At 31.9% G+C, this 21715-nt stretch overlaps 1 protein-coding gene across 6 annotated transcripts; it reads right to left on the reverse strand.

The window, feature by feature from the left end:
• Nucleotides 1–15671: 15671 nt before the first annotated feature.
• LOC144003692 (uncharacterized) lies at nt 15672–21342 on the reverse strand. 6 transcript variants are annotated; one of them, XM_077500199.1, is made up of 15 exons: nt 21204–21342; nt 21005–21116; nt 20731–20930; nt 20208–20250; nt 20085–20125; nt 19822–19887; nt 19657–19722; nt 19034–19585; nt 18881–18983; nt 18638–18757; nt 17112–17182; nt 16923–17038; nt 16584–16726; nt 16160–16224; nt 15672–16090 (listed from the first exon to the last, which is right to left on the reverse strand). In XM_077500199.1, the coding sequence occupies exons 8-11, from the start codon at nt 19152–19154 to the stop codon at nt 17113–17115; spliced, it is 414 nt and encodes a 137-aa protein (XP_077356325.1). In that variant the 5' UTR covers nt 19155–19585; nt 19657–19722; nt 19822–19887; nt 20085–20125; nt 20208–20250; nt 20731–20930; nt 21005–21116; nt 21204–21342; the 3' UTR covers nt 15672–16090; nt 16160–16224; nt 16584–16726; nt 16923–17038; nt 17112. The 6 variants fall into 6 exon arrangements, 5 of the variants coding, with proteins under 5 accessions (XP_077356325.1, XP_077356328.1, XP_077356324.1 ...); XM_077500202.1 differs by having other exon boundaries at nt 15672–16224; nt 18881–18968; XM_077500198.1 differs by having other exon boundaries at nt 15672–16224.
• Nucleotides 21343–21715: the final 373 nt, after the last annotated feature.

The raw sequence follows: 21715 nt of genomic DNA on the forward strand, positions 1-21715 counted from the left end.
ATTGTATTAAAAAAACGACCATGTATAGTAAGGCGTTTTTTATATTATTAAAAAAACGACCATGTATAGTAAGGCGTTTTTTATTTTATTAAAAAAACGACCATGTGTAGTAAGGCGTTTTTTATTTTATTAAAAAAACGACCATGTATAGTAAGGCGTTTTTTATTTAATTAAAAAAACGACCATGTATAGTAAGGCATTTTTTATTTAATTAAAAAAACGACCATGTATAGTCAGGCGTTTTTTATTTTATTAAAAAAAAAAAACGACCATGTATAGTAAGGCGTTTTTTATTTAATTAAAAAAAAAACGACCATGTATAGTCAGGCGTTTTTTATTTAATTAAAAAAAAAACGACCATGTATAGTAAGGCGTTTTTTATTTAATTAAAAAAACGACCATGTATAGTAAGGCGTTTTTTATTTAATTAAAAAAAAAGCGACCATGTGTCGTAAGGCGTTTTTTATTTAATAAAAAAAAAAAAAAAACGACCATGTATAGTAAGGCGTTTTTTTTTTTTTTATTAAAAAAACGACCATGTATAGTAAGGCGTTTTTTATTTAATTAAAAAAACGACCATGTATAGTAAGGCGTTTTTTATTTTATTAAAAAAAAAACGACCATGTATAGTAAGGCGTTTTTTATTTTGTCAAAAAAAAGACCATGTATAGTAAGGCGTTTTTTATTTTATTAAAAAAACGACCATGTATAGTAAGGCGTTTTTTATTTTATTAAAAAAACGACCATGTATAGTAAGGCGTTTTTTATTTTATTTAAAAAAAAAACGACCATGTATAGTAAGGCGTTTTTTATTTTGTCATAAAAAAAAAGACCATGTATAGTAAGGCGTTTTTTATTTTATTAAAAAAACGACCATGTATAGTAAGGCGTTTTTTATTTTATTAAAAAAATGACCATGTATAGTAAGCCGTTTTTTATTTTATTAAAAAAAAATGACCATGTATAGTAAGGCGTTTTTTATTGTATTAAAAAAACGACCATGTATAGTAAGGCGTTTTTTATTTTATTAAAAAACCGACCATGTATAGTAAGGCGTTTTTTATTTAATTAAAAAAAACGACCATGTATAGTAAGGCGTTTTTTATTTTATTAAAAAAAAAAAATGACCATGTATAGTAAGGCGTTTTTTATTTTATTAAAAAAAAAACGACCATGTATAGTAAGGCGTTTTTTATTTTATTAAAAAAATGACCATGTATAGTAAGCCGTTTTTTATTTTATTAAAAAAAAAAGACCATGTATAGTAAGGCGTTTTTTATTTTATTAAAAAAACCGACCATGTAGAGTAAGGCGTTTTTTATTTTATGAAAAAAACGACCATGTATAGTAAGGCGTTTTTTATTTTATGAAAAAAACGACCATGTATAGTAAGCCGTTTTTTTATTTTATTAAAAAAACGACCATGTATAGTAAGGCGTTTTTTATTTTATTAAAAAACGACCATGTATAGTAAGGCGTTTTTTATTTAATTAAAAAAACGACCATGTATAGTAAGGCGCTTTTTATTTAATTTAAAAAACGACCATGTATTGTAAGGCGTTTTTTATATTATTAAAAAAACGACCATGTATAGTAAGGCGTTTTTTATATTATTAAAAAAATGACCATGTATAGTAAGGCGCTTTTTATTTAATTTAAAAAACGACCATGTATAGTAAGGCGTTTTTTATATTATTAAAAAAACGACCATGTATAGTAAGGCGTTTTTTATATTATTAAAAAAACGACCATGTATAGTAAGGCGTTTTTTATAGTATTAAAAAAACAACCATGTATAGTAAGGCGTTTTTTATTTAATTAAAAAAAAACGACCATGTATAGTCAGGCGTTTTTTATTAAAAAACAAAAAAAACAAAAACGACCTTACTATAGTAAGGCGTTTTTTATTTAATTAAAAAAACGACCATGTATAGTAAGGCGTTTCTTATTTTATTAAAAAACGACCATGTATAGTAAGGCGTTTTTTATTTTATTAAAAAAAAGCGACCATGTATGGTAGGCGTTTTTTATTTAATTAAATAAAAAGAATGCTAGCAATGCTACCCACTAGCATTCTATACATGAATGCTAGCATGAATGCTCGTAAGAATGCTAGCAAGAATGCTCGTAAGAATGCTAGCAATGCTAGTGGCTACCTACTAGCATTCTATAAATGAATACTAACAAGAATGCTAGCAAGAATGCTCGCAATGCTCGTGGGTAGGAGGCGGGGCTTCGCTACCCATTCTATACATGAATAAGGTGTTTTTTATTTTATTAAAAAACGACCATGTATAGTAAGGTGTTTTTTATTTAATTAAAAAAACGACCATCTATAGTAAGGCGTTTTTTATTTAATTAAAAAAAAAAACGACCATGTATAGTAAGGCGTTTTTTATTTTATTAAAAAAACGACCATGTATAGTAAGCCGTTTTTTATTTGATCAAAAAAACGACCATGTATAGTAAGGCGTTTTTTATTTTGTCAAAAAAAAAAAGACCATGTATAGTAAGGCGTTTTTTATTTTATTAAAAAAACGACCATGTATAGTAAGGCGTTTTTTATTTTATTAAAAAAATGACCATGTATAGTAAGGCGTTTTTTATTGTATTAAAAAAACGACCATGTATAGTAAGGCGTTTTTTATTTTATTAAAAAACCGACCATGTATAGTAAGGCGTTTTTTATTTAATTAAAACAAACGACCATGTATAGTAAGGCGTTTTTTATTTTATTAAAAAAACGACCATGTATAGTAAGGCGTTTTTTATTTTATTAAAAAAAAAAAAGACCATGTATAGTAAGGCGTTTTTTATTTTATTAAAAAACCGACCATGTAGAGTAAGGCGTTTTTTATTTTATTAAAAAAACGACCATGTATAGTAAGGCGTTTTTTATTTTATGAAAAAAACGACCATGTATAGTAAGGCGTTTTTTATTTTATGAAAAAAACGACCATGTATAGTAAGGCGTTTTTTATTTTATTAAAAAACGACCATGTATAGTAAGGCGTTTTTTATTTTATTAAAAAAAAAACGACCATGTATAGTAAGGCGTTTTTTATTTTGTCAAAAAAAAGACCATGTATAGTAAGGCGTTTTTTATTTTATTAAAAAAACGACCATGTATAGTAAGGCGTTTTTTATTTTATTAAAAAAACGACCATGTATAGTAAGGCGTTTTTTATTTTATTTAAAAAAAAAACGACCATGTATAGTAAGGCGTTTTTTATTTTGTCATAAAAAAAAGACCATGTATAGTAAGGCGTTTTTTATTTTATTAAAAAAACGACCATGTATAGTAAGGCGTTTTTTATTTTATTAAAAAAATGACCATGTATAGTAAGCCGTTTTTTATTTTATTAAAAAAAAATGACCATGTATAGTAAGGCGTTTCTTATTTTATTAAAAAACGACCATGTATAGTAAGGCGTTTTTTATTTTATTAAAAAAAAGCGACCATGTATGGTAGGCGTTTTTTATTTAATTAAATAAAAAGAATGCTAGCAATGCTACCCACTAGCATTCTATACATGAATGCTAGCATGAATGCTCGTAAGAATGCTAGCAAGAATGCTCGTAAGAATGCTAGCAATGCTAGTGGCTACCTACTAGCATTCTATAAATGAATACTAACAAGAATGCTAGCAAGAATGCTCGCAATGCTCGTGGGTAGGAGGCGGGGCTTCGCTACCCATTCTATACATGAATAAGGTGTTTTTTATTTTATTAAAAAACGACCATGTATAGTAAGGTGTTTTTTATTTAATTAAAAAAACGACCATCTATAGTAAGGCGTTTTTTATTTAATTAAAAAAAAAAACGACCATGTATAGTAAGGCGTTTTTTATTTTATTAAAAAAACGACCATGTATAGTAAGCCGTTTTTTATTTGATCAAAAAAACGACCATGTATAGTAAGGCGTTTTTTATTTTGTCAAAAAAAAAAGACCATGTATAGTAAGGCGTTTTTTATTTTATTAAAAAAACGACCATGTATAGTAAGGCGTTTTTTATTTTATTAAAAAAATGACCATGTATAGTAAGGCGTTTTTTATTGTATTAAAAAAACGACCATGTATAGTAAGGCGTTTTTTATTTTATTAAAAAACCGACCATGTATAGTAAGGCGTTTTTTATTTAATTAAAACAAACGACCATGTATAGTAAGGCGTTTTTTATTTTATTAAAAAAACGACCATGTATAGTAAGGCGTTTTTTATTTTATTAAAAAAAAAAAAGACCATGTATAGTAAGGCGTTTTTTATTTTATTAAAAAACCGACCATGTAGAGTAAGGCGTTTTTTATTTTATTAAAAAAACGACCATGTATAGTAAGGCGTTTTTTATTTTATGAAAAAAACGACCATGTATAGTAAGGCGTTTTTTATTTTATGAAAAAAACGACCATGTATAGTAAGGCGTTTTTTATTTTATTAAAAAACGACCATGTATAGTAAGGCGTTTTTTATTTTATTAAAAAAAAAACGACCATGTATAGTAAGGCGTTTTTTATTTTGTCAAAAAAAAGACCATGTATAGTAAGGCGTTTTTTATTTTATTAAAAAAACGACCATGTATAGTAAGGCGTTTTTTATTTTATTAAAAAAACGACCATGTATAGTAAGGCGTTTTTTATTTTATTTAAAAAAAAAACGACCATGTATAGTAAGGCGTTTTTTATTTTGTCATAAAAAAAAGACCATGTATAGTAAGGCGTTTTTTATTTTATTAAAAAAACGACCATGTATAGTAAGGCGTTTTTTATTTTATTAAAAAAATGACCATGTATAGTAAGCCGTTTTTTATTTTATTAAAAAAAAATGACCATGTATAGTAAGGCGTTTTTTATTGTATTAAAAAAACGACCATGTATAGTAAGGCGTTTTTTATTTTATTAAAAAACCGACCATGTATAGTAAGGCGTTTTTTATTTAATTAAAAAAAACGACCATGTATAGTAAGGCGTTTTTTATTTTATTAAAAAAAAAAATGACCATGTATAGTAAGGCGTTTTTTATTTTATTAAAAAAAAAACGACCATGTATAGTAAGGCGTTTTTTATTTTATTAAAAAAATGACCATGTATAGTAAGCCGTTTTTTATTTTATTAAAAAAAAATGACCATGTATAGTAAGGCGTTTTTTATTGTATTAAAAAAACGACCATGTATAGTTAGGCGTTTTTTATTTTATTAAAAAACCGACCATGTATAGTAAGGCGTTTTTTATTTAATTAAAACAAACGACCATGTATAGTAAGGCGTTTTTTATTTTATTAAAAAAACGACCATGTATAGTAAGGCGTTTTTTATTTTATTAAAAAAAAAAAAAGACCATGTATAGTAAGGCGTTTTTTATTTTATTAAAAAAACCGACCATGTAGAGTAAGGCGTTTTTTATTTTATGAAAAAAACGACCATGTATAGTAAGGCGTTTTTTATTTTATGAAAAAAACGACCATGTATAGTAAGCCGTTTTTTTATTTTATTAAAAAAACGACCATGTATAGTAAGGCGTTTTTTATTTTATTAAAAAACGACCATGTATAGTAAGGCGTTTTTTATTTAATTAAAAAAACGACCATGTATAGTAAGGCGCTTTTTATTTAATTTAAAAAACGACCATGTATTGTAAGGCGTTTTTTATATTATTAAAAAAACGACCATGTATAGTAAGGCGTTTTTTATATTATTAAAAAAATGACCATGTATAGTAAGGCGCTTTTTATTTAATTTAAAAAACGACCATGTATAGTAAGGCGTTTTTTATATTATTAAAAAAACGACCATGTATAGTAAGGCGTTTTTTATATTATTAAAAAAACGACCATGTATAGTAAGGCGTTTTTTATAGTATTAAAAAAACAACCATGTATAGTAAGGCGTTTTTTATTTAATTAAAAAAAAACGACCATGTATAGTCAGGCGTTTTTTATTAAAAAACAAAAAAACCAAAAACGACCTTACTATAGTAAGGCGTTTTTTATTTAATTAAAAAAACGACCATGTATAGTAAGGCGTTTCTTATTTTATTAAAAAACGACCATGTATAGTAAGGCGTTTTTTATTTTATTAAAAAAAAGCGACCATGTATGGTAGGCGTTTTTTATTTAATTAAATAAAAAGAATGCTAGCAATGCTACCCACTAGCATTCTATACATGAATGCTAGCATGAATGCTCGTAAGAATGCTAGCAAGAATGCTCGTAAGAATGCTAGCAATGCTAGTGGCTACCTACTAGCATTCTATAAATGAATACTAACAAGAATGCTAGCAAGAATGCTCGCAATGCTCGTGGGTAGGAGGCGGGGCTTCGCTACCCATTCTATACATGAATAAGGTGTTTTTTATTTTATTAAAAAACGACCATGTATAGTAAGGTGTTTTTTATTTAATTAAAAAAACGACCATCTATAGTAAGGCGTTTTTTATTTAATTAAAAAAAAAAACGACCATGTATAGTAAGGCGTTTTTTATTTTATTAAAAAAACGACCATGTATAGTAAGCCGTTTTTTATTTGATCAAAAAAACGACCATGTATAGTAAGGCGTTTTTTATTTTGTCAAAAAAAAAAGACCATGTATAGTAAGGCGTTTTTTATTTTATTAAAAAAACGACCATGTATAGTAAGGCGTTTTTTATTTTATTAAAAAAATGACCATGTATAGTAAGGCGTTTTTTATTGTATTAAAAAAACGACCATGTATAGTAAGGCGTTTTTTATTTAATTAAAACAAACGACCATGTATAGTAAGGCGTTTTTTATTTTATTAAAAAAACGACCATGTATAGTAAGGCGTTTTTTATTTTATTAAAAAAAAAAAAGACCATGTATAGTAAGGCGTTTTTTATTTTATTAAAAAACCGACCATGTAGAGTAAGGCGTTTTTTATTTTATTAAAAAAACGACCATGTATAGTAAGGCGTTTTTTATTTTATGAAAAAAACGACCATGTATAGTAAGGCGTTTTTTATTTTATGAAAAAAACGACCATGTATAGTAAGGCGTTTTTTATTTTATTAAAAAACGACCATGTATAGTAAGGCGTTTTTTATTTAATTAAAAAAACGACCATGTATAGTAAGGCGCTTTTTATTTAATTTAAAAAACGACCATGTATTGTAAGGCGTTTTTTATATTATTAAAAAAACGACCATGTATAGTAAGGCGCTTTTTATTTAATTTAAAAAACGACCATGTATAGCAAGGCGTTTTTTATATTATTAAAAAAACGACCATGTATAGTAAGGCGTTTTTTATATTATTAAAAAAACGACCATGTATAGTAAGGCTTTTTTTATTTAATTAAAAAAAAACGACCATGTATAGTCAGGCGTTTTTTATTAAAAAAAAAAAAAAAAAAAAAAAAACGACCTTACTATAGTAAGGCGTTTTTTATTTAATTAAAAAAACGACCATGTATAGTAAGGCGTTTCTTATTTTATTAAAAAACGACCATGTATAGTAAGGCGTTTTTTATTTTATTAAAAAAAAGCGACCATGTATGGTAGGCGTTTTTTATTTAATTAAATAAAAAGAATGCTAGCAATGCTACCCACTAGCATTCTATACATGAATGCTAGCATGAATGCTCGTAAGAATGCTAGCAATGCTAGTGGCTACCTACTAGCATTCTATAAATGAATACTAACAAGAATGCTAGCAAGAATGCTCGCAATGCTCGTGGGTAGGAGGCGGGGCTTCGCTACCCATTCTATACATGAATAAGGTGTTTTCCATCCATCCATCCATTTTCTTGACCGCTTATTCCTCACAAGGGTCGCGGGGGCTGCTGGCGCCTATCTCAGCTGGCTCTGGGCAGTAGGCGGGGGACACCCTGGACTGGTTGCCAACCAATCGCAGGGCATAAGGTGTTTTTTATTTTATTAAAAAACGACCATGTATAGTAAGGCGTTTTTTATTTAATTAAAAAAACGACCATCTATAGTAAGGCGTTTTTTATTTAATTAAAAAAAAAAACGACCATGTATAGTAAGGCGTTTTTTATTTTATTAAAAAAACGACCATGTATAGTAAGCCGTTTTTTATTTTATCAAAAAAACGACCATGTATAGTAAGGCGTTTTTTATTTTGTCAAAAAAAAAGACCATGTATAGTAAGGCGTTTTTTATTTTATTAAAAAAACGACCATGTATAGTAAGGCGTTTTTTATTTTATTAAAAAAATGACCATGTATAGTAAGCCGTTTTTTATTTTATTAAAAAAAAATGACCATGTATAGTAAGGCGTTTTTTATTGTATTAAAAAAAAGACCATGTATAGTAAGGCGTTTTTTATTTTATTAAAAAACCGACCATGTATAATAAGGCGTTTTTTATTTAATTAAAACAAACGACCATGTATAGTAAGGCGTTTTTTATTTTATTAAAAAAACCGACCATGTAGAGTAAGGCGTTTTTTATTTTATTAAAAAAACGACCATGTATAGTAAGGCGTTTTTTATTTTATGAAAAAAACGACCATGTATAGTAAGGCGTTTTTTATTTTATTAAAAAAACGACCATGTATAGTAAGGCGTTTTTTATTTTATGAAAAAAACGACCATGTATAGTAAGCCGTTTTTTATTTTATTAAAAAAACGACCATGTATAGTAAGGCGTTTTTTATTTTATTAAAAAACGACCATGTATAGTAAGGCGTTTTTTATTTAATTAAAAAAACGACCATGTATAGTAAGGCGCTTTTTATTTAATTTAAAAAACGACCATGTATTGTAAGGCGTTTTTTATATTATTAAAAAAACGACCATGTATAGTAAGGCGCTTTTTATTTAATTTAAAAAACGACCATGTATAGTAAGGCGTTTTTTATATTATTAAAAAAACGACCATGTATAGTAAGGCGTTTTTTATATTATTAAAAAAACGACCATGGATAGTAAGGCGTTTTTTATTTAATTAAAAAAAAACGACCATGTATAGTCAGGCGTTTTTTATAAAAAAAAACAAAAAAAAAAACGACCTTACTATAGTAAGGCGTTTTTTATTTAATTAAAAAAACGACCATGTATAGTAAGGCGTTTCTTATTTTATTAAAAAACGACCATGTATAGTAAGGCGTTTTTTATTTTATTAAAAAAAAGCGACCATGTATGGTAGGCGTTTTTTATTTAATTAAATAAAAAGAATGCTAGCAATGCTACCCACTAGCATTCTATACATGAATGCTAGCATGAATGCTCGTAAGAATGCTAGCAATGCTAGTGGCTACCTACTAGCATTCTATAAATGAATACTAACAAGAATGCTAGCAAGAATGCTCGCAATGCTCGTGGGTAGGAGGCGGGGCTTCGCTACCCATTCTATACATGAATAAGGTGTTTTTTATTTGATTAAAAAACGACCATGTATAGTAAGGCGTTTTTTATTTAATTAAAAAAACGACCATCTATAGTAAGGCGTTTTTTATTTAATTAAAAAAAAACAACGACCATGTATAGTAAGGCGTTTTTTATTTTATTAAAAAAACGACCATGTATAGTAAGGCGTTTTTTATTTTGTCAAAAAAAAAGACCATGTATAGTAAGGCGTTTTTTATTTTATTAAAAAAACGACCATGTATAGTAAGGCGTTTTTTATTTTATTAAAAAAATGACCATGTATAGTAAGCCGTTTTTTATTTTATTAAAAAAAAATGACCATGTATAGTAAGGCGTTTTTTATTGTATTAAAAAAAAGACCATGTATAGTAAGGCGTTTTTTATTTTATTAAAAAACCGACCATGTATAGTAAGGCGTTTTTTATTTAATTAAAACAAACGACCATGTATAGTAAGGCGTTTTTTATTTTATTAAAAAAACCGACCATGTAGAGTAAGGCGTTTTTTATTTTATTAAAAAACGACCATGTATAGTAAGGCGTTTTTTATTTTATGAAAAAAACGACCATGTATAGTAAGGCGTTTTTTATTTTATTAAAAAAACGACCATGTATAGTAAGGCGTTTTTTATTTTATGAAAAAAACGACCATGTATACTAAGCCGTTTTTTATTTTATTAAAAAAACGACCATGTATAGTAAGGCGTTTTTTATTTTATTAAAAAACGACCATGTATAGTAAGGCGTTTTTTATTTAATTAAAAAAACGACCATGTATAGTAAGGCGCTTTTTATTTAATTTAAAAAACGACCATGTAAAGTAAGGCGTTTTTTATTTTATTAAAAAACGACCATGTATAGTAAGGCGTTTTTTATTTAATTAAAAAAACGACCATGTATAGTAAGGCGTTTTTTATTTTATGAAAAAAACGACCATGTATAGTAAGCCGTTTTTTATTTTATTAAAAAAACGACCATGTATAGTAAGGCGTTTTTTATTTAAAAAAAAAAAACGACCATGTATAGTAAGGCGTTTTTTATTTTATTAAAAAAACGACCATGTATAGTAAGCCGTTTTTTATTTTATCAAAAAAACGACCATGTATAGTAAGGCGTTTTTTATTTTATTAAAAAAAAAAAAGACCATGTATAGTAAGGCGTTTTTTATTTTATTTAAAAACCGACCATGTAGAGTAAGGCGTTTTTTATTTTATTAAAAAAACGACCATGTATAGTAAGGCGTTTTTTATTTTATGAAAAAAACGACCATGTATAGTAAGCCGTTTTTTATTTTATGAAAAAAACGACCATGTATAGTAAGGCGTTTTTTATTTTATTAAAAAACGACCATGTATAGTAAGGCGTTTTTTATATTATTAAAAAAACGACCATGTATAGTAAGGCGCTTTTTATTTAATTTAAAAAACGACCATGTATAGTAAGGCGTTTTTTATTTTATTAAAAAAACGACCATGTATAGTAAGGCGTTTTTTATTTTATGAAAAAAACGACCATGTATACTAAGCCGTTTTTTATTTTATTAAAAAAACGACCATGTATAGTAAGGCATTTTTTATTTTATTAAAAAACGACCATGTATAGTAAGGCGTTTTTTATTTAATTAAAAAAACGACCATGTATAGTAAGGCGCTTTTTATTTAATTTAAAAAACGACCATGTATAGTAAGGCGTTTTTTATTTAATTAAAAAAACGACCATGTATAGTAAGGCGCTTTTTATTTAATTTAAAAAACGACCATGTATAGTAAGGCGTTTTTTATTTTATTAAAAAACGACCATGTATAGTAAGGCGTTTTTTATTTTATGAAAAAAACGACCATGTATAGTAAGCCGTTTTTTATTTTATTAAAAAAACGACCATGTATAGTAAGGCGTTTTTTATTTTATTAAAAAAAAAAAAGACCATGTATAGTAAGGCGTTTTTTTATTTTATTTAAAAACCGACCATGTAGAGTAAGGCGTTTTTTATTTTATTAAAAAAACGACCATGTATAGTAAGGCGTTTTTTATTTTATGAAAAAAACGACCATGTATAGTAAGCCGTTTTTTATTTTATGAAAAAAACGACCATGTATAGTAAGGCGTTTTTTATTTTATTAAAAAACGACCATGTATAGTAAGGCGTTTTTTATTTAATTAAAAAAACGACCATGTATAGTAAGGCGCTTTTTATTTAATTTAAAAAACGACCATGTATTGTAAGGCGTTTTTTATATTATTAAAAAAACGACCATGTATAGTAAGGCGCTTTTTATTTAATTTAAAAAACGACCATGTATAGTAAGGCGTTTTTTATTTTATTAAAAAAACGACCATGTATAGTAAGGCGTTTTTTATTTTATGAAAAAAACGACCATGTATACTAAGCCGTTTTTTATTTTATTAAAAAAACGACCATGTATAGTAAGGCATTTTTTATTTTATTAAAAAACGACCATGTATAGTAAGGCGTTTTTTATTTAATTAAAAAAACGACCATGTAAAGTAAGGCGCTTTTTATTTAATTTAAAAAACGACCATGTATAGTAAGGCGTTTTTTATTTTATTAAAAAACGACCATGTATAGTAAGGCGTTTTTTATTTTATGAAAAAAACGACCATGTATAGTAAGCCGTTTTTTATTTTATTAAAAAAACGACCATGTATAGTAAGGCGTTTTTTATTTAAAAAAAAAAAACGACCATGTATAGTAAGCCGTTTTTTATTTTATTAAAAAAACGACCATGTATAGTAAGGCGTTTTTTATTTAAAAAAAAAAAAAACGACCATGTATAGTAAGGCGTTTTTTATTTTATTAAAAAAACGACCATGTATAGTAAGCCGTTTTTTATTTTATCAAAAACACGACCATGTATAGTAAGGCGTTTTTTATTTTATTAAAAAAAAAAAAGACCATGTATAGTAAGGCGTTTTTTATTTTATTAAAAAACCGACCATGTAGAGTAAGGCGTTTTTTATTTTATTAAAAAAACGACCATGTATAGTAAGGCGTTTTTTATTTTATGAAAAAAACGACCATGTATAGTAAGCCGTTTTTTATTTTATTAAAAAAACGACCATGTATAGTAAGGCGTTTTTTATTTTATTAAAAAACGACCATGTATAGTAAGGCGTTTTTTATTTAATTAAAAAAACGACCATGTATAGTAAGGCCCTTTTTATTTAATTTAAAAAACGACCATGTATTGTAAGGCGTTTTTTATATTATTAAAAAAACGACCATGTATAGTAAGGCGTTTTTTATATTATTAAAAAAATGACCATGTATAGTAAGGCGCTTTTTATTTAATTTAAAAAACGACCATGTATAGTAAGGCGTTTTTTATTTTATTAAAAAAACGACCATGTATAGTAAGGCGTTTTTTATTTTATTAAAAAAACGACCATGTATACTAAGCCGTTTTTTATTTTATTAAAAAAACGACCATGTATAGTAAGGCGTTTTTTATTTTATTAAAAAACGACCATGTATAGTAAGGCGTTTTTTATTTAATTAAAAAAACGACCATGTATAGAAAGGCGCTTTTTATTTAATTTAAAAAACGACCATGTATAGTAAGGCGTTTTTTATTTAATTAAAAAAACGACCATGTATAGTAAGGCGTTTTTTATTTTATGAAAAAAACGACCATGTATAGTAAGCCGTTTTTTATTTTATTAAAAAAACGACCATGTATAGTAAGGCGTTTTTTATTTAAAAAAAAAAAACGACCATGTATAGTAAGCCGTTTTTTATTTTATCAAAAAAACGACCATGTATAGTAAGGCGTTTTTTATATTATTAAAAAAATGACCATGTATAGTAAGGCGCTTTTTATTTAATTTAAAAAACGACCATGTATAGTAAGGCGTTTTTTATTTTATTAAAAAAACGACCATGTATAGTAAGGCGTTTTTTATTTTATGAAAAAAACGACCATGTATACTAAGCCGTTTTTTATTTTATTAAAAAAACGACCATGTATAGTAAGGCGTTTTTTATTTTATTAAAAAACGACCATGTATAGTAAGGCGTTTTTTATTTAATTAAAAAAACGACCATGTATAGTAAGGCGCTTTTTATTTAATTTAAAAAACGACCATGTATAGTAAGGCGTTTTTTATTTTATGAAAAAAACGACCATGTATAGTAAGCCGTTTTTTATTTTATTAAAAAAACGACCATGTATAGTAAGGCGTTTTTTATTTAAAAAAAAAAAACGACCATGTATAGTAAGCCGTTTTTTATTTTATTAAAAAAACGACCATGTATAGTAAGGCGTTTTTTATTAAAAAAAAAAAAACGACCATGTATCGTAAGGCGTTTTTTATTTTATTAAAACAACGACCATGTATAGTAAGCCGTTTTTTATTTTATCAAAAAAACGACCATGTATAGTAAGGCGTTTTTTATTTTATTAAAAAAAAAAAAGACCATGTATAGTAAGGCGTTTTTTATTTTATTAAAAAACCGACCATGTAGAGTAAGGCGTTTTTTATTTTATTAAAAAAACGACCATGTATAGTAAGGCGTTTTTTATTTTATGAAAAAAACGACCATGTATAGTAAGCCGTTTTTTATTTTATTAAAAAAACGACCATGTATAGTAAGGCGTTTTTTATTTTATTAAAAAACGACCATGTATAGTAAGGCGTTTTTTATTTAATTAAAAAAACGACCATGTATAGTAAGGCGCTTTTTATTTAATTTAAAAAACGACCATGTATTGTAAGGCGTTTTTTATATTATTAAAAAAACGACCATGTATAGTAAGGCGTTTTTTATATTATTAAAAAAATGACCATGTATAGTAAGGCGTTTTTTATTTAATTAAAAAAAAACGACCATGTATCGTCAGGCGTTTTTTATTTAAAAAAAAAAAAAAAAAAAAACGACCTTACTATAGTAAGGCGTTTTTTATTTAATTAAAAAAACGACCATGTATAGTAAGGCGTTTCTTATTTTATTAAAAAACGACCATGTATAGTAAGGCGTTTTTTATTTTATTAAAAAAAAGCGACCATGTATGGTAGGCGTTTTTTATTTAATTAAATAAAAAGAATGCTAGCAATGCTACCCACTAGCATTCTATACATGAATGCTAGCATGAATGCGAGTAAGAATGCTAGCAAGAATGCTCGTAAGAATGCTAGCAATGCTAGTGGCTACCTACTAGCATTCTATAAATGAATACTAACAAGAATGCTAGCAAGAATGCTCGCAATGCTCGTGGGTAGGAGGCGGGGCTTCGCTACCCATTCTATACATGAATGCTCGCATGAATGCTCGCAATGCTAGTCGGTAGGGGGCGGGGCTTAACACTAGCATTGCTAGTTTTAGTAGCCCACTAGCGTTCTGTTTCATATACCGTCCTGGAATGTGTAGAATGCGGGTGGGTAGGGGGCGGGGCTTGATTTGTGTCAATTAACAAATAAATATTTAACATTACAGCTAACAGAAGGTACCTATTCAACTAGGTATGCAGAAAAAGGCAGAATTGCTTTTATTTATTTTTCTCTCTTCTTGTTGATTGAGTAAGAAACCCGCAATACAATTATGACGGCAACATATCTCGTTCAAGTGAAATGAAGGAGAATGAACTTGTTTCATGTTGAACTGTGTCAAGATATCATTTGGCGTCCCCGGCTTTTAAGTTTGAAAATCTGGTCACCCTGATCTAGACATCCACACAGGTAGCACCCAAGGATCCCCCCCCAGAGGATGGGACATTGTGATTTCAGTAATCATTCAAACGATTAAAAAACGAACACTGGTAACCCTTTATAGAAAAAGTGATGCATCATCCTAAAAGTGTCTTCACACAAATGGACATCATTACAGATATTTGTATCAAACTGTTCACCCTTCACATTTATCAGCAGTAGCTCTGAGTCTACAAAATGTCAACCACCTGGTCACCAAATCATCTCCTGAGCCAAAAAGTGGAATTGTTTTTGGACCATTGCAACTGAAGGGACTTGAAATGTAGGGCCCCAACCTCAGCTTGAGGGTCACTTGAGTGTAGCCACGGGCACCTGAAGCACACACAGACAGCAGGCGGCAGCAGAAGCGCCAGCAGCAGTTTGGGGTCCTGTAGTGACCAACAATCCCTGGCATGAGGGGAGGAAGAATTCAGACCACCCACCCACACACACACACACAAAAAACAAAAAAATCACTTTATTCATGTTAATTTACATCTGTCAGGCTCTGTACTTTTCTTTACTGTACACATTACTACAACCCCCCAAAGCAAAGATTTTATTTTTTATTTTGAAGGGGGCAGGGGTATTGTGAAAACCGCCATACATGTTCAATACTTCAGTGTGCATGTTTAATGCTTTATTGTACAACAGGCTTGGCAAAATGTAGTGCAACACTACACATTTGTAGTCATTAAATGCATATACGCTCCCATCTCTCAAAAGGACAACTTGCAATGTGAAATTGTTAATTCAAGCAAGAAAACAAAAAAGCGAAGCTTCTGTTCCACCTGGAATTTAAAAACAAAAAACAAAAAAAACTGTTGAAAAAACATTTCACAGCGTATTCCACAAACAGACTTCATTATCATTTTTGATTGGAAGCACAGCTCAGGACAAAAAGGACAAGCATGCAGTCAGTGAGTTGGTGCACACCCAGTGAGGTGACAGAGTGAAGACAAACATAGCAAGTAGAACAAAAGGCATACGCTCCCTGTACTGTTGGTGGCTCTGCTCTTCAAGCGGCGCAACATCCACAAGCACCTTTGTGGGAAGAAGAAAACAGACTCATGTGAATGTGTTATCCATGCTGACGCACAATTGTACACTCGCCTCAGGTGCAATGAAGCCGTTTATCTTGAGCTTTGGGCCCTTGTGTACATTTCTCGTTCTTCAGCCTGAAACGGGAAGAAAAAGGTTTTCTTCACGTTGCTTAATAATGATAGAGCCCTCACACAAAGCCTGATACTTTATAACATTTATAAAAAAAATAAAACAAAAACAAGTGGCAACACTTTTTTTTTCAAATAATTATTGGTTCTGACTTTTGCCACTCACATATAGCTTTTAATATTTTTTTTTCTTTTTGCAAAGAGATTTTGACCCATGTAGAAAACGTGATGGCTTGCATAGTTTGTGAGCTTAACAGCTTGCGAGCGTCTGGCGAACACCTTTGCAAGCGTGAATGAATCCTGACAACGAAACATTCAGCGCAGAACGCACACAGCAAAAGCATCACAAACTAAAAGAAGCATACCGTACTGCTGTCGCACTCATTTGATTGGAGCGTTGACTTGACTGGTTCCCTTGACCGGATCATCACCCTCATCCAGTGGCTCATGGTGCCACTCTGCAACATCCAGCAACTTGCAGGACATGAACACAGGGAAAGGAAGGAGGCTGGAAAAGTGGACGACAGTATTACTTTTGGGCGACAATTCCCTCTTTTATGCAATTTCTTTTAATTACACATGACTTTTTTTCTACTTGAATAATATTGCATAGATGTACAAACAGGTTCCATCATGGTTTTGATTGGACGCACAGCTTAGGGACAAACAGGACAAGCATGCAGTCAGTGAGAGTTGGTGCCCACCCAGTGAGTTTGTGACTGTGCAGACAAATGTAGCAAGTAGAACGAAAGACACTCTCCCTGTATGGTTTGAGTTCCGCTCTTCAGCGTAGCATCCGCACCTTTCTCGTTTGGGAACGCTGCAGGGACAACAGAAAAGAGACTCGTGAATGTGATGTCATCCATGTTGACGTGCTGTAATCGTGCACTCGCCTCAAGAGCAATGAAGCTGTTTATCCTGTGCTCGGGGCCCTTGTGTACATTTCTTTTTCTTGAGCCTTAAGCTGGAAGAAAAAGTTTTTATTCATGTTGCTCAATATGGTGGAGTTCTCATTCATTGCATGCAAACAAAAAACTACTCTTCCCCCTCTTCATCTTGTACATATTTGTTCTTTTGACGCTGCCGTGGTTCGACTCAGACTCCTCTTTCCTGCAAGATGAAGTCAAGCGCCTTATTGACAAACACCATAACAAAGGGCCCGCAGCTGGCAGCATCCCCCGACCTAAACCCCATCTGAAGAAACCTTGACAAGGGGCCACCGATGGCTCGACCAATCCCTTGTAGGCTATGTACAACTGAATGGTGAGTTTGACTGCTGTGGCTTTTGCCAAAAACCAAAGTGTTGCAACAGGATCGTTGATCTGTGTTTCCAGGAGGGCAGTTCTGTTATACAGCAGAAGTAAAATGTGAAGCCGTGTCCGAATGTGCACCCTTACTCCCTATATAGTGCCCGACTGAGGGGGTCACACCATTTCGTAGTGGCGCCCGAATGTCCATGGAACGTAAATGTAGGGCACTCAAAATTACTCACAATGCACTCTGAAAAGTAGTGCGCATCAATGTTCACTCAACCAGGTTGATATAGACCACAATGCATTTGGAGTTTTGATTAAAAAAAAACACCGAGCATCAATGCGTTGCATTTATACCATGGAAATGTGTTTTTGTTGAAAATGTGTACAACAAAGGAACAAAAGTACAGTTTTAAAACATTTTCATTCACAATAGTCGGAGATTTATGCGAAAGTGCGTCCTAACAGTTACGGTGGTCACATGTTAAGCGACGAGGAGAAAAGTAGTGAGCTGGCTGTCTGAGTGGCCAAACATAACGAGGGCACTATATATTAAGCCACTATATAATGCAGGGCTATGTAGTGAATGTGGGCCTACAGGACAAGGGTGGACATTTAGACACGGCCTCTGAATGACGTGCTGTGGAAAAAAATTGAGTGAGCAAACGCAAAAGGCTCCAACCAGCCATTCTATAGAGCTGGAAGACAGAACAGAATCAAACATGATGGCAGTGGGCTCGACACTTGTTGGAGCGACAAGGACGAGAAAAAAACGAGCAAGCGTGCGTGCTGATTGAAAGCATGGAGCGGCGCAGCAGGTGACACGCCGCGATGGAAAGGTAGAAACCGCCGGCGATGTTGGACTCCAGCAACCTAGCGAAAAGGAAGAGCTAGAAGGAGGAATTCACGCTCTACACGGCCCTCGCTGTGCCTGACGCAGAGGAAGGTACGAAAGCAAAGCTTTTCTACCACCTCAGTGGACACACACTCAAGTGACCACCTGTCAGCGAGGAGGTCAGTGAGTTCGATGATGATGTCGTCTTCGCCAGGATATGCCCAAAAGCAATGCGAAGGCCGAGTCTGCTGTGAAAACTGCTAAGAAGCTGATGTTGAACGCTGCAGGACAAGACGCTTAACTTTGCTATATTGAACCAAAACGTACCTACCTACACACTGACAACGTGGTGCTAAACACTTTCAAGTCAAACAACGCCAGATTCCATTTGATGAATTGAAGCGCCGCAGGTGGACTCCTTGGGAGACTTGCGTCTTCCTCAGGACCTGCCCTGTCAATCAATGCAGAAACCTCCACAGCACCACCACCAGGCAAGTGGTCCACCTCAGACCTTGCCCTGGTGACTCGGGGCAGAACGCGCACAGCAAAAGCATCAGAAAGTGAAGTTGCGTACCGTACTTCTGTCGCACTTATTTGATTGGAGCGTCGACTTGACTGGTTCCCCTGACCGGCCTTCGGTCCCAACCGGCTTGTGGCCCAGCCTGCAGAAACACATACTGTACAATTACATGTGTGCCGCTCACTTCATTGTGCAGATAATCATCACCCTCATCCAGTGGCTGATGGTGCCACTCCGCAACATCCATCAACTTGCAGGACGTGAACGCACGGAAGGGAACAAGGCTGGAAAAGTGGGTGACAGTACTACTTCTGGGCAACAATTCCATGTTTTATGCTTTTTTTTTTTTTTATTACTTTTTTTCCAAGCAAGTAAACATGTTGATTTTTTTGATGCACTAATTGTGAAAAAGGCCACACTTAATTTTTAATTCTGTTTTTAAAAATGTATTACACAGCATGGAGGTTACGTTTCTAATTGAAGCAGCAAAAAAATAAAAAATAAATTGCAACAAAGGAAGCTTAAAAAACTGCTGAAAATAACATTTAATAAATTTACAAAGGCTTCATTATTGTTTTGATTGGACGCACAGCTTAGGGACAAACAGGACAAGCATGCAGTCAGTGTGAGTTGGTGCCCACCCAGTGAGTTTGTGACAGAGTGCAGACAAACATAGCAAGTAGAACAAAAGATACTCTCCCTGTATGGTTTGTATTCTGCTCTTCAGTGGAGCATCCGCACCTTTCTCGTGTGGGAATGCTGCCGGAAGAAAACAGACTCATGTGAATGTGTTGTCATCCATGTTGACGTGCTGTAAATCGTACACTCGCCTCAAGAGCAATGAAGCCGTTCATCTTGTGTTCCGGGCCCTTGTGTACAATTTCTTGTTCTTCAGCCTGAATCAGGATGGAAAAAGTTTTATTTGTGTTGCTCAATATGAAGTATTCCTCACTCGAAGCCCACACTAACTGCATGCAAACAAAAACTGCTCTTACCCCTCATCTTTTACACATTTGCACTTTTTACTGCTGCGGTTCAACTCGACAGACTCCTCCTCCTTCCTGCAAAATCAAGACAAGTGCATTTGTCTACTCAAGCCCTTTTTTCACAAATACCATCTCAAAGGACTTCTTGAACCCACAGCTGACCAAAATGTTCGCAGCATCCCCTGAACTAAACCCCATCTAAAGAAACCTTGACAAAGGGCCAGCGATGGCTCGACCAATTCCCTGTAGGTTATATACATTTTTTTTTTAACCTGGCTCTTTGGCACATCCGACTCCACTTCCAATATGCACACTGCAAAATAAAATAAAATAAAAAATAATAAAAAAATCAATTGTGTGAGCAGGTCACCGAAATGTGCTCATGTACTCATTACCTTGGTCCAGGTCCTCTTCTACAAGCCTGGTGCAGAGACAACCCTGAAAAACAGACAAATATAGTGTACAGTATTTCAATATGATGGACTCCTGCCTCAAATCCTACCTACACTGCGCACCCTAGCTTTCAACTTGCCATCAAACCAACAAAACGCTGCTCTGGATCCAGACAAGACAAACAACATCAACAGACCATATCCAGCAAGATCTTGCAAACAACTTGACTGCACTGACATGTAACAACCATTAGAGGTCCCAACACTTTCCATACTTGCCTTGATTGCAATCAGACCTTTTCTAAGAAAACAACTAAGGCATGTCAAAAAGCACAATATTCTGCCCCCTCCTGGTCACAATTCAGATGTGCCCCCAGACAGTTTATGAACCAACAAACACGTCGTGTCAAGTCATGTCATGTCAAGTCATGTCATCTTTATTGTTCCACTTGGTTCCTAAATTGATGGGGAAAACATACAAATTCATCAGTTGTGTGCCAACTTCATTTGTGTTTGTACATATTACCCTCGTGCGTTTGATCCATCGCCGCCTCTGCAACACAACAAACTTCATGAAGATCCACCATTTACAAAATCCCAGATGGCCACAAAAAAAAAAAGGTATTAGAGTAATATATATATTTAAAGCGCATCAATGTATTGTATCAATGTTGTTAAGAGATCCCAAGCCTTTCCATGAACGCTGTTCCTCTGGTGGTAAAGCACCTGCAAAAAGAACAAAACCACTGTGAAAAAGAATGGCAAATACCGTCCAATCCAACGAGTGTGCTGGCACTTACCGTAAAAAATGCGATCGAGTTGATCGCCATCTTGCTGCGAGCCATGTGGTCATTTAGTTCACCTGTTGATACCACTCCCAGTGGGCACACCTGTCTCCAATTATCTCGACGCCTGAAACCAAAATGTTCGAAAATGAACCAAAATGAAGTCCAATCAGAAGTTGCACACGTTAAGCCTCGGGCACTACACCGAAATTACCTCGGCCAGCGGCCATTTGCGTTCCGAGTACGACAGGAATTCAATTACGGCACCACTTCCGGGTGACCTGCAAACATTTCGCGCCAACACGTAGACTTCCTCGGACCCGCCCTGCAGCTTCCGGCGGGGGCTATCGCCACCTTGTGGCAAGAAAACAGCATGCTATGTCGGCGAAAGCATTTAATATTTATTTATTTATTTATTTATTTATTTATTTATTTATTTATTTATTTATTTATTTATTTATTTATTAATAAATAAATAAATAAATAAATAAATAAATAAATAAATAAAGACTGTCATGCGTCTTTTTTTTTTTTAATGACCATGTCGTAAAGTGTTTTTTTTTTTTTAGCCAGGAAGAGAAGGGGTGATTCTGCTATTGTACTGCAAGAAATAATAGAAGCTATAATCATCTTAAAAATAATAAGTCTTATGGGAATGACGAAATCAGCTGAGTTCTATAAGAGTTTTATTTCTGATTGATATTTGACCTTATTGACTATTCCGAT

This window comes from Festucalex cinctus, chromosome 16, assembly GCF_051991245.1.
Source record: "Festucalex cinctus isolate MCC-2025b chromosome 16, RoL_Fcin_1.0, whole genome shotgun sequence".
In the NCBI taxonomy this organism is placed as follows: domain Eukaryota; kingdom Metazoa; phylum Chordata; class Actinopteri; order Syngnathiformes; family Syngnathidae; genus Festucalex; species Festucalex cinctus.

Coding starts and splice junctions, on each gene's coding strand:
- LOC144003692 (XM_077500201.1), bottom strand. CDS start 19,154: ATGGAATTGTTGCCCAGAAGTAGTACTGTCACCCACTTTTCCAGCCTT. Junction 18,984..19,033: donor CCATCAGCCACTGGATGAGG/GTGATGATTATC, acceptor GTAATTGTACAG/TATGTGTTTCTGCAGGCTGG. Junction 17,183..18,637: donor ACCACGTTGTCAGTGTGTAG/GTAGGTACGTTT, acceptor TTTTTCTTCCAG/CTTAAGGCTCAAGAAAAAGA.